This window comes from Rattus norvegicus, chromosome 7 (genome assembly GCF_036323735.1).
Source record: "Rattus norvegicus strain BN/NHsdMcwi chromosome 7, GRCr8, whole genome shotgun sequence".
NCBI classification, from domain to species: domain Eukaryota; kingdom Metazoa; phylum Chordata; class Mammalia; order Rodentia; family Muridae; genus Rattus; species Rattus norvegicus.
In genome coordinates, this window is record NC_086025.1 from 122,275,604 (window position 1) to 122,288,187 (window position 12,584).

The 12,584-nt window shown below is 46.8% G+C and overlaps 1 protein-coding gene and 1 long non-coding RNA gene across 4 annotated transcripts; one reads left to right on the top strand and one right to left on the bottom strand.

Moving 5' to 3' along the window:
• Positions 1–345: 345 nt before the first annotated feature.
• LOC102549998 (uncharacterized) lies at positions 346–11,691 on the bottom strand. Of its 3 annotated transcripts, XR_005487575.2 has the most exons (7): positions 11,561–11,691; positions 10,999–11,186; positions 10,375–10,467; positions 9,918–10,261; positions 3,983–4,090; positions 2,859–2,964; positions 346–2,491 (listed from the first exon to the last, which is right to left on the bottom strand). It is a non-coding gene; the product is annotated as an uncharacterized LOC102549998 (long non-coding RNA). The 3 variants fall into 3 exon arrangements; XR_010053468.1 differs by lacking the exon at positions 11,561–11,691 and having other exon boundaries at positions 10,999–11,413; XR_005487574.2 differs by lacking the exons at positions 2,859–2,964; positions 3,983–4,090; positions 11,561–11,691 and having other exon boundaries at positions 10,999–11,413.
• On the top strand, positions 9,057–11,555 carry Miox (myo-inositol oxygenase). The gene is made up of 10 exons (NM_145771.2): positions 9,057–9,077; positions 9,548–9,628; positions 9,864–9,944; positions 10,085–10,247; positions 10,418–10,485; positions 10,596–10,705; positions 10,793–10,860; positions 10,957–11,006; positions 11,093–11,205; positions 11,295–11,555. The coding sequence occupies exons 1-10, from the start codon at positions 9,063–9,065 to the stop codon at positions 11,401–11,403; spliced, it is 858 nt and encodes a 285-aa protein (NP_665714.2). The 5' UTR covers positions 9,057–9,062; the 3' UTR covers positions 11,404–11,555.
• Positions 11,692–12,584: the final 893 nt, after the last annotated feature.

Genomic DNA, 12,584 nt, shown 5'->3' on the forward strand with positions numbered 1-12,584 from the left:
GAGATGCTCCCCACTTAGGAGCATCCTGAAGTACCTGCCTGGGTCTCTATCCTTGTGCTTACTAAGTTTGTATGAGTCAGGAAACTCACCTTCCTTCCACAATAAGGCACAGTTTAGCTTGGTCCCTGCATTGGTAGAATAGAAGAAACCTCGGTGTAGGGCTGGAGAGATGGCTCGGTGGTTAAGAGCATTGCCTGCTCTTCCAGAGGTCCTGAGTTCAAATCCCAGCAACCACATGGTGGCTCACAACCATCTGGGATCCGATGCCCCCCTTCTGGTGTGTCTGAAGACAGCTACAGTGTACTCAAATACACACAATAATACAATAATAAATAAAAAATCTTAAAAAAAAAAAAAGAAAAGAAAAAGAAACCTCTGTGCACAGAGAGACCAGAACAGAAACCGTAATGGGAGTGGTAACTGAGGAACCTCTAGATCCTGGAGTAAAGGTGAGGAATCAAGAGCAAGCTGAGGACAGACAAACTGAGTCTCCAAGACCCAGATTTCCCAGAATCCTCTTAGGGACTCTGGATCCTGGGCAAGGTCCAACCTCGCACTTCTCTTCAGTACAAGCCATCTTCTGTTTTAGGAGCACCTTTGGTTGTCCCCATACCTCTCTTCATGGATATCCTGCATCCTCCCAGCCTGGACTCCCAGGCCTGCTGCACGTGGATGTCTCTAGAATCTCATGAGTGGTCAAGGCCCCTGAGCCTCAGAGCTTCACTGTGAAGGGGGAGGGCTACTGGCCTCTTGTGCAGCGTCAGGAGGTTGCCAGTTATGACCCTTGTATCTGGTCTGATGCCAGCCTCACACTGCGCTTGGCTACACTTGACTGCCTCTCGATGGCCCCATGCAGAGAGCTTCAGTGGAAGTGCAGCCCTCCCCAGCCTACCCCCTGGGCCACTTTCTAGCTGTTTTCACACTTAAAAGTTGAACCCTCCTCAAGAACCTATTCAGATACCGGGCGCTCACCCTTGATTGCTTTGAAGGTCATGACTCCAGCCTTCTCCAAGAACGCCTCACCCCGATCCTGGCATGTAGCCCACAGGACACACTGGAGAGTCCAGCCCTGTCCTCCTAGGGATGACTTTTAACTAGGAAGAGACAGAGGGGAGCCTATCAAAAAGCTAGGTGAGAAAAGGCTGGTTGCAGTTAACCTTCTGGTAGTGAAGGGGATGCGGGAGGCTTAGCACTGATGCCTGGGGAAACCATTCAATGTAGGGTCCACTCAGTTGGCTTCTAACCTAGGACTGTCACGCTCGCTGTACTTCTTCCCTGCTCCAAGCGTGTCACTGCCCAGGCAGGCTGTTTTTGTCTGCTGGGTCCCCACTGCACCTTCACTACAATAACAGTATCCATGTAGCCTAACTCCTAGTCTGTGTGAGCTCCTTGGCCAGAAGCCCACCACCCATCTTGTCCGGACCTCAGACAAGCCGCACTGAAGTGTTGATAGATCACCTGCCTCACTTCTCTGAGGCCTTCGGTTTAATGCCCACCGCTGCGAAACAAAATCCCTAAGTCAACTTGTCAGGAAGCCTGTCTTTCACCCATGATATCCGGCCATCTACCTGCCTCCAGCAAGAACCCAGTGAAGGCAAAACGGGGCAGTGATGGCACTGGCCTTTAACTCCAGCACTCGGGAGCAGAGGCAGGTGGCTCTCTGAGTTAATTGACAGTTGATGCCTCCACACAATACACAAGATGTTCTCTCCACAATTAACGTCCCTAGTTCTCTTAGGGATTCTCTGTGAATACAAGGACCTCTGTTCCCTTAACATCTCTTCCCTTGTAGTTTTTCTTTTTTTTAAAGAAAAAAGAGGGGCTGGGGATTTAGCTCAGTGGTAGAGCGCTTGCCTAGGAAGCGCAAGGCCCTGGGTTCGGTCCCCAGCTCCGAAAAAAAAAAAAAGAACCAAAAAAAAAAAAAAAAAGAAAAAAGAATAGTGGCTATCATAGAGGCCAAGGTTGAAGGCACAGCCTTTTTAGTTAGTTTAACTAATATATCCGAGCATAGGAGAATTATAAGGTTAGCTAACAGAGGGCCGAGGTTTACCCATCTCTTGATTGATTTCTGCTAATATTTTTTGCTGCGAGCAAAATGGACGTGACACAGCCCATTCCGTACGAAGCACTCTAACAATGCTCGGCATGACAAAACAATCTCATATCTCAGCTGTGAGGTCTCCTGTCACAGCTGTGTCTTTTATCCCCCCCTGACAAAAGACATTTGAACCCCGCCTTGGCAAGAATCGTCATGACCCACGGTCATCACCACGTAACAGCATCGTTTTGGGTTGGCCCTTGTTTCCCCCGAGTCTCAGCCTGATGAGCTGAGGTCCTGATGTCTCTCCCAAGTTATCAGTTCACTCTTCCCCGCCTGGGACATCTCCTCCTGAAGGATTTGTCATCTGCTTGCAGACGTCTCATTGGCCTGGTGGTCTCTGGATGTCCTGGGCAGATCCAGCAGATCGGAAGCCATCAGAGATTTTGTGTTCTGAAATGACACAACTATAACCTCACCTTGGTGTTAGAGCGGGGCTAGCTCTTTCCATGTAGCGTTTACTTCAGGTTGCATTTCCTTTAGGGCAAATGCTTTTGGGCGGCAGAAAAAGCATTATCCCTTTAAAGTTTAAAAAAAGGGGGGGGGGGCTGGAGAGATGGCTCAGTGGTTAGCACTGCCTGCTCTTCCAGAGGTCCTGAGTTCAAATCCCAGCAACCACATGGCAGCTCACAACTATCTGTAATGGGGTCTGATGCCCTCTTCAGGCACGCAGGTGTACATGCAGATAGAGCACTCACATAGATAAAATAAAAATAAGTTTAAAAAGTTTAAGTTAGGACCAGGTGGTGGTGACATGTACCTTTAATCCTAGCACGCAGGAGGCAGAGGCAGGTGAACCTCTGAGTTCAAGACCACCCTGGTTTACACAGTGAATTCCAGAACAGCCAGGACTATACAGAAAAAGCCTGTTTGAAAAACAAAAAAATAACAAAAAAATTAAAGTTAGTGTAGCTAAAAATAGTATGTGAGGATTTAGGTGGGTGTGAATACCCCCTATCTGTCTGTCTATTATTTATCTATTTTTTTAATTTGCCAATTAAGTATCTGATGGATAATCAATACCTTGACCTTGCGGGATTTTTAGTAAGGGATTTTTAGCAGCATAATTAATGTTAAAATTTCTCAAATAATTTGCTAGCACAAGCAGGACCATTACTATGACTTAACTGTGATGAGAGCCCTAGAAAGGAAATTTATAAAGAGCTATTTGACAGTTAAGTTTCAGATATGATACAGTGGTTTTCCCCTGGAGTTTCCAGAACCCTGTGCTAGAGGGAAGCACTGGGCCTGCCAATAGTGTGCTTTGAGCACAGATCTTTACATATCTGACAGCATAGAATGTCTAAGATACAGACAGCCATCTTTTCAGATGTCAAGATGATATCCAAACAATGCCTTTCACCCCAGCACTTGGGAGGCAGAGGCCTTGTGAGATTGAGACCAGGCTGGTCTAGAACAAATTCCAGGATAGTCATGGCTCTGTTACACAGAGAAACCCAGTGTGGAAAAAAACAACCCTCCCCTTCTGAAAAAAAACAAAACAAGTAACAAACAAAAAACCCAAACAAACAAACAAATGTTTCAAATAGTGTATAAAATGTATCTTTAATAGAGGATAGGCTGTCACGAGCTTCCTTTTACTTTCTCCCTTGCCAGAGTTTGATCATTAATCGGATTAAGGGCAAGGATAAAACTAAAGAGAGGGAGAGAGGGAGAGAGGGAGAGAGGGAGAGAGAGAGAGAGAGAAAGAGGGAGGGGGGAAGAGGGAGAGGGGGAGGGGAGGGAGGGGGAGGGGAAGGGGGAAAACAATTTAATTAATAATGGTCGTTAACTTTTAAAGATTTAAACTTTTAACTTACATTTTAATTTTAAGGCTTTTGATTTAAGATTTGATATCTTCAGCCAAGCAACAATGGCACATACCTTTCATTCCAGCACTGGGGAGGCAGAGGTGTGTCTTGTGAGTTTGAGGCCAACCTGGTCTACAGAGTGAGTTCCAGGACAGCCAGGGTTCTGTTACACAAGGAAACTCTGTCTCCAGGAAAACAAACAAACAAACAAAAAAGTTGCTATGTTTAAAATTCAGGGCACTCTGAAAAAGCAGAGAATCATCCTTGGTCAAATGTTAGGTAGAGCTTGGGGAGTCCTACAGAGAGCGGGGGTGGGAGATCGGGGGATAGGGAGATGAGGAAGAATTGGAGGAACCAAAAAGGTTAGGGACACCACAAGAACAGGACCCATAGAGTCGACTGACCAGGACTCATGGGCTTCGCAGAGATTAGAGAGTCTGTAGGGGTCTGTGCTAGTATATATGTCATGGCCGAATAGCTTGGTGTTCTTAGAGGAATCCTAACTGTGGGAAGGATGGCTGTTCGTCCCTGACTTTTCTGCCTGCTTGTGAGGAGACTTTTCCCTCCTACTGGGTTGCCTCATCTAGCTTTGATGTGATGGTATGTGCCTGGTCCTATTGTAGCTGGTTATGCCACATTTGGTGGATGTCCAGGGAGGCCTGCTCTTTTAGGAGGGGAAGCAGAGGAGGGGGTGGATCTGGGAGAGAGGGTAGGTGGAGAGAGGCTTGGGGGAGGGGAGGGAGGGGAAACAGCAGTTGAGCAGTAACAGATGAGAGAAGAATAGAAAAAGAAAGACAAAAAAAAACCCCGCAGGATAATTAAGAGTTTAAGACAACTTTCTTACTAGGTTACGGGATATTTAGAAATATCTAAGAAGTAATCAGAAAATCCTGAAGGAGGAAATAACTGGGCTTTCCCACATAAACGTGAAAAGCAGTTATTCAGCTCACACTGTAAATAAAACTGAGGACACTATCCAGCATAACAGCCTCGCAGAGGAAGAACTCGCTGGAAGGCCTTAGTTTCACTACATTCTGTGGACATTTTTTTCCTTTTTTTTTGGTTCTTTTTTTCGGGGCTGGGGACCGAACCCAGGGCCTTGCGCTTCCTAGGTAAGCGCTCTACCACTGAGCTAAATCCCCAGCCCCTCCTTTTTTTTTTTTAAAGATTTATTTATTTTATGTATGTGAGTACACTGTTGCTGTCTTCAGACACACCAGAAGAGAGCATCCTATCCCATTACAGATGGTTGGGAGCCACCATATGGTTGCTGGGAATTGAACTTAGGACCTCAGGAAAAGCAGTCAATGTTCTTTTTTTTTTTTTTTTTTTGGTTCTTTTTTTTCGGAGCTGGGGACCGAACCCAGGGCCTTGCGCTTCCTAGGTAAGCGCTCTACCACTGAGCTAAATCCCCAGCCCCGCAGTCAATGTTCTTAACCACTGAGCCATCTCTGCAACCCCCAGTCTAACGTTCACGTCTCATCTTTTAACAATTTATAATAGTTTAGTAGCTTTTATAGAATTAGGATTTTACAGTTTTTGACATATATATCTCTAAGTTAATTTTTGCTAACCTGAGTATACCTTTATAACCTTAGGAATTTATCCTCATACAAGAATCCACCTAATTCAAAACATCTTGCAGTTGCCCTTAGTCTACAAGGAAAAAGATAAACAATAAACTGAGGGCACAGTGGGACTAAGAAATTTCGTAGGTGTTGCCTTGACCAATAATAGTCACAGCTGTTCTTAGTGTTCCTCCCAGGCAGGCTTCCCCTGCTCGTGTTTTCTAGAGACAGAGGTGCCAGCCGTTTGGCATTACTGTCACGTTTCAATAAAAATGGGTTTGTTTGTTTGTTTGTTTTTAAATGCAAGGAAACTGAGCTAAAGGAGCACATTAAGCCCGTTTTCCATTTTTTGCTTCCTTTCCATGTCTATCTCCAAACTACTCATGTTCCCCTATTCCTTCTGACTCTCTGTTAACAGATTCCACTCTCAAGTCCCTCAGCCCTAAGGCTTCCTTCCATCCACTGTATCCTTTCTACATTCACATTCTGTCTGCAACATTGTTTCCTCTCAAGTCAGGTCACTTTCTATTCTCTGTGAGCCTCTGTCCTTCATGTGCTAACTCACATATGAGACCAGTTGATTTTGGGCCTCCATCTTCCTTCAGAATACCCATTTTGAAAGAGGATGTGCAAACTGGGGTTCCTAAAGCTACCCATGTAACTGGAAGACTCTGATTCTTTTTTAGTCCATCCAATAAACTGTCATGTGAGTTTAAATAAATAGCGAAGTCAGTTACAGTAGACAATGGTTAAGAAACATGTAATGAAAGCTGGTTGATTACAGTGAGTTTAGATGATTGAGTTGTAAAACAGGGCATACAATTATTATTATTGTTGTTATTGTTGGTGTGTGTGTGTGTGTGTGTGTGTGTGTGTGTGTGTGTGTGTGTGTAGTGCGATGGCTATTCCTGGATGTCAACTTGATTACATCTGGAATGAACTACAATCCAGAAATGGAGGACACACCTGTAATCTAGATTCCTGTAAGACAGGAAGTTTCTGACCTGGATCTTGACCTGGAGACCTTGAGGCATAGTGGCCATGAAAACATGAAAAGCTTAGGCTCAGGCAAGATAGTACACATCTTTAATTCCAGAAGACTGAGGCTAGCAGATCTCTGAGTTCAAGGTCAGCCTGGGACAAAGCAAGTTTTAGATCCAGGCTTGGTGGTACGTACCTTTAATCTGGGCCACACTTTCTGCTGGAGGCCTAAGTAAGGACACCGGAAGAAGGAAGACACATTTTTCTTTACCTGCTTGCACTTACTAGCCAGCACATCTGTTGGAACCTCCTTCTGCAGAAGACCTGCTGAAACAACTAGTCTCGTGGGACTGAGCAACTAATGTCTCTTAACACATAGAGATAAGTCCTGTGACTCTTAGAGAACCCTGAGAGAGACAGCAGAGCATGGAGAACTTGTATATAAAACATAAGCTCCTTGCCTTTTGAAGAGCCATCTGTGAAAGCATTAAAAGCAATCTCCATAAAAATTCTTAAATGTCATTTTAGGCAGAACCCATGAGGCATTTTCAAAAATTCTAAAACTAGGAAATATTTTGGATAATTAGCTATAGATCCCAAGTAACATGTTAATACAACCTACCAATAATTAACAGTGTGGGGCTGGAGATGGCTCAGTGGTTAAGAGCACTGACTGCTCTTCCAAAGATCCTCAGTTCAATTCCCAGCAACCACATGGTGGCTCACAGCCATCTGTAGTGGGGTCTGATGCCCTCTTCTGGTATGTCTGAAGACAGCAATAGTGTACTCACATACATAAAATAAAATCTTTTTAAAAAAGTAATTAACAGTGTGGAACACATAATTTATCAGCATTTTACTTAGTGGGAAAAGAATTTTTGTAGGTTCTTCATCGATAAGAGATTATTTCTATGAGGGACTGTCGTAGCAGCCATGTTAGTTAATAAGCTAATAACCTGCTCTGGTTCAGGTGTTATGTTTTTATAAAATTTAATCAAGAGTTTCCAGAAAGCAACTTAAGGAGCAGAGGGAAATTTTCAGTATTGATAAACAAGAGTGTATCCGATGATATAGTTCAAAATATAGCTCTTTTCGTTTACTGTGGAATTTTTTTTTTTTTTTTTGGTTCTTTTTTTCGGAGCTGGGGACCAAACCCAGGGCCTTGCGCTTCCTAGGCAAGCGCTCTACCACTGAGCTAAATCCCCAACCCTACTGTGGAATTTAAGCACTCATTTAAACAATTTATTGGATGATCAGAGGGAGCAGCCTCTAAATAATGAATGGCTAATACCTCTGGAAAGGTAAACAGTGTTGGCTTAGTGTTTTATGTCCTAATTGTCACTGTTTCAATACTAGAAGTCTGGTTTGTTTTGATTTTTTTTTCTCCCACGAAGGAGCCATTGATACTGGGTTATTCCTGCTATTGGGGGTGGAATTTCTCATGAAGAGACATTTAATTTTTAGTTATTCCCTCTCTAAGGAAAGAACAAAAAAACCCCAACTCTGTCTTTTTAAAATAATTGACAGAGACTTTCTTACCTCCCTTTTCATGAGCTCTCTTTACTTTAGCTCCTCTGTGTACAAAGTTGCACAGCCACAGCGAAAGCTCTGAACATTTTCTTCTTTTAGATCTTGTTTATTTTTGTTTTTTTAGACAGGTGTTATTTGTATATCCCTGGCTATCCTGAAACTAGCTCTGTAGACCAAGCTGCCCTTGAACTCACAGAGATCTGCCTGCTTCTGCCTCTTTAGTCCTGGGATTAAACCAAAGCCTGACTGTTCTTTTGGGTCTAAAATATTTTAATAATTGTACAAAACGCTTTGTCTCAGAGAACTGAGAAGAGCCCATATTTAGTTCCACTCTCTTCCCTTAAGGTTGAGGCTCTTTTTCAGTGAGAGGAGCAAGTTTCCCTAACCCTTAATTTAATTTTTTTAATTTAATTTTACTTGTTTTTGTATTTTGCATTTATTGGCATTTATGAAGCTAGTTGAGTGAGACCCTATAGCTAAAAAGGTCTAGAATCTAGTGTGGTCTCTGGCCGATTGCATAAAGGTCAGCAGGCTATAAAATACATGTGACATCTCTCCTAAGGATGGGTAACGGTATAGGGAGGGAAGATTCTGGGATGATCATCCTGGAGAACTCGAACGCAATCTGCTTCTGTAGCAAAAGGTAGATGAGGGCTGCCTCTACAGATTGCAATAAGGCCAAGGTCCTTAACGAGAGCTATTCTCAGCTTTCTGGATAGAATACAGACCTCCTCCTCCATTGATAAGACACCCTTGTGTGATTAACACCCCTGGTTCTCTGATGGTTCTCTGTGAGCACAAGGACCTCTGTTCCCCCAACAAGAGAGAGTTGGAGTGGTCCAGTTTATCCGAGGGATAGAGGAGGCGGGTATTAAGGCCAAGGGGGCTGGGCTAACGGGTTTTGCTTCTGTACTGATAGATTAACTTGCTGAGGCCAGGAGGAAGGTACACGGTCACTTATTACTAAATGTCAAGGCCAAGGAGATAGGCATTGTCTGGTCAGTTACATAACCTTCGAGCATATAAAGAACACCTTGGCCTAGGACTTCACTTTCCTGCAAGCGCCCTCTCAGGATGAAGGTCGACTTGGTGAGTACCTTATTATGATCTGAACAGGAATGGCTTCACCAATCCCTTGCCATGGGCTTAACTGCCCTCCCTCAACGGAAGAAGCAGTGGCAGTACTACCTTTCACCTGGTTCCTGCTAGCCCTGCCCTCAAGGTCACAGAGCTAATTCCTTCCTGTTGTGGTCCAGCCCAGGTAGAGGTTAGAAAGTCCCCCACCCCCACTCTACAGATACACTCCTTGCTGCGGCAACCAACCTCCTAACATTACCTTCTAACTGCAAGGAGATCAAGCAGGTGGGGGCTGCTTTCTCTTACTTAATATCCTTACGTTGGAAGTAGGCATCAGCTGGCTCTGGCTGGCTGGCGCATGGTTAAGCTGACATGGGCGCACAGGATGAGGTGTTGTAGTATTTAGTCCCCTGGGAATGTAATTTCCTCACTTCCTGTGGACCTGCCTAGTGGTGAAACGGGTCAAACTCCTATTTAACCAGGGCCCAGACCCTTCCCTGGTCTATCGACCTGATGTGGACCCAGAGATGGCCAAAAGCAAGGGCAGCTTCCGAAACTACACTGTGAGTGACTCCCTGGCTGATCCCTCTCACCTTCTCTGCCTTCTCAAGTCTCTGGTCCAGCCTTGTGGAGAGCAGCCCTTCCTCTTCCTGCAGCTCTAAAGGGGGAGGGGTGTTGGAAGCCCCATTCCACTTCATACCTATGGAGGTATAGCCTACAGCAGGGGAGGCTATGGCCTCTAGTGTGCTGGGCTTCTAGTGTTAGGCACATAGTTTATGTTGATTGTCTGGTTTTTAGTCAGGCCCGCTGCTGGATCGCGTCTTTACCACCTATAAGCTGATGCACACTCACCAGACCGTGGACTTCGTCATGCGGAAGGTAAAAGTTTCCTGCTCCTTAATGCCGATTCTGAGGGTGGGCGCCTCCTTGCCTTTGGCCCAATGTACTCGGAGAATGACCCTGCTCTGTAGCCCTCTCTGTGGGACATGAAGAATGGCTGACGTCTCCCTTCTCTCCAGCGCATCCAGTTTGGAAGCTTCTCTTACAAGAAGATGACGGTCATGGAGGCTGTAGATATGCTGGATGATCTGGTGGACGAATCTGACCCAGACGTAGACTTCCCCAACTCCTTTCACGCGTTCCAGACCGCGGAGGGCATCCGAAAAGCCCACCCAGACAAGGGTGTGCCCCTACTGCTGTAGTGGGGGAGGTGCTACCATTGCCCTAGGAGACCAGAGAGGCCCTGCCCTCTCCCACAGGCCCCACCTTGAGGGAAGCAGACCCCTGGGCTCCTTGCTTTCTGGCCTACCGTTATGCCTGCGGTTTCTAGGTCATGTGTCCCTTTTCCACAGACTGGTTCCATCTGGTTGGACTTTTGCATGATCTGGGGAAAATCCTGGCCCTGTGGGGGGAACCTCAGGTAAAGGCCAGGTGTGGAGAGTGGGGCAGCTTCAGCACTGGGTTTGGGGCACTGAGGGGAGGAGACTTATTCACCACCACCCCCACCCATAGCTGCCTGTCCTTTCCTAGTGGGCTGTTGTTGGAGACACTTTCCCCGTGGGCTGCCGTCCCCAGGCCTCCGTGGTGTTCTGCGACTCTACTTTCCAGGACAATCCTGACCTCCAGGACCCTCGATACAGGTACATTGAAATCGTGCCTCGCTTTACCTCAATACAGGGACCCTATACCCTTCAGTTCCTTCTAGGCTCATCTCTTGATCATTGCAGCACAGAACTTGGCATGTACCAGCCCCACTGTGGACTTGAGAATGTCCTTATGTCCTGGGGCCATGATGGTGAGGACCGCTAGAGACAAGCGAGGGGACGGTGCAGGGATGGTGTCGAGGGCTGCCCGTCTGGGCGCCTGACTCTAACGACTCCCTCTTCTGTAGAGTACCTATACCAGATGATGAAGTTCAACAAGTTCTCCCTACCTTCAGAGGTAGGTGTGGAGAGGGGCCCAGTCAGGAGCCTCATTCAGTCCAGCTAGTCTAGCAGAGCTGAGCATGCTGTCTGTGGTGTCCCCAGGCCTTCTACATGGTCCGATTCCATTCCTTCTATCCGTGGCACACCGGCGGTGACTACCGGCAGCTGTGCAGTCAGCAAGACCTGGATATGCTGCCTTGGGTGCAAGAGTTCAAGTGTGTAGTTCCCCAAGTGGTGCGGGCAGTGAAGGGGACTTGGGGTGAAGGAGTTTTATGACTGGTGTTGTCCCTCCCCTTGTCTGCAGCAAGTTTGACCTCTACACCAAGTGCCCTGACCTACCGGAAGTGAAGAGCCTGCGGCCCTACTATCAGGGGCTGATTGACAAGTACTGCCCGGGCATCCTGAGCTGGTGAATGGTTTCTAATACCTTCTCTCTCACTGCTGAGGGGCACCAAGGCTGGACAACTTCAGGGACAATAATAGCCCATGCCACCTGTCCACAGTCCCCACCCATCACAGTTGAGGTCACTTTTGCCTGGCTATCAATAAAGCATAAAAGAGATTACAAACCTGACTCATGACTGGGGTCCAGACATGTGCAGGATGGGGGAGGGGGTGGCCCCAGCTCTGGGATGAAGCACCATGGACGTGTTGTTTTTCCTTCTGGTTCCATGTTAGAGCCCCGCCCCAGCCCCCGCCCCAGCCCCCGCCCCCGCCCCCGCCCCCGCCCCAGCCCCCGCCCCAGCCCATTCTAGAAATAGTCATTAAATTTTCCAGACTTAGCTTCCTACAACACAACAGAAAAGGGGGTGGGGGAGCCCAGTGGTAGTGGAGTATGCTTTTAATCTCAGCACTTGGGAGGCAGAGGCAGGTGGATCTCTGAGTTTGAGGCCAGCCTGGTCTACAGAGCAAGTTCCAGGACAGCCAGGGCTTATTACACAGAGAAACCCTGTCAAGACAGACAGACAGGAAGACAGAGTCAGTGTAGGACTCCTCAGTGCCTAGGACACCATCCCTTCTGGACTTGCCAGTGACCACCATGTCATTCCAACGTTCATCCCTCACCCTGACACACAACCAGGTTTGTTTTTTCTCTCAGTTCAAAGTCTTCCCTCATTCCTCTAGGAGGTGCCTCTGAGGCAAATGAATCCCCTGCTCTGAGGGTATTTTCTTCAGCAAGGCTTTTCTGGTTGCTTCCCCCTGTGTCTTAATAGTTCCCTGCATTTCTTGTTAACTGGTGGGTCGATCTGGGGAATTAATCAGACACATGGGGGTCAGACTGTTCTCAGGTGCTCAGAATTGAAGCCCAGGAAGCACACAGTACCTGTCTTTGATGGTGGAAGACTTTGTTAGAACACTTCGGCAAAGGCGTTCCCTCCCGTGTGTCCTGGCGGAGCTGTGTGCATGACAGTAAATGCTTTCCTTTGCTTCCTCAGGATCCTTGCAAGATGATCTCATATTTAAGACTGTACAGCTTTTGGAGCTGGGCAGTGGTGGTGGCAGACATCTTTACTCTCAGCACCGTGGAGGCAGAGGCCAGCCTGGTCTACAGAGCAAGTTCCAGGACAGCCAGGGCTACACAGGGAAACCCTGT

Excerpts from the sequence above, each read along its gene's own strand:
- Miox (NM_145771.2), top strand. Across the intron at positions 10,248-10,417 it reads AAAAGCCCACCCAGACAAGG|ACTGGTTCCATCTGGTTGGA; the intron begins GTGTGCCCCTAC and ends CCTTTTCCACAG. Across the intron at positions 11,206-11,294 it reads CCTTGGGTGCAAGAGTTCAA|CAAGTTTGACCTCTACACCA; the intron begins GTGTGTAGTTCC and ends CCTTGTCTGCAG.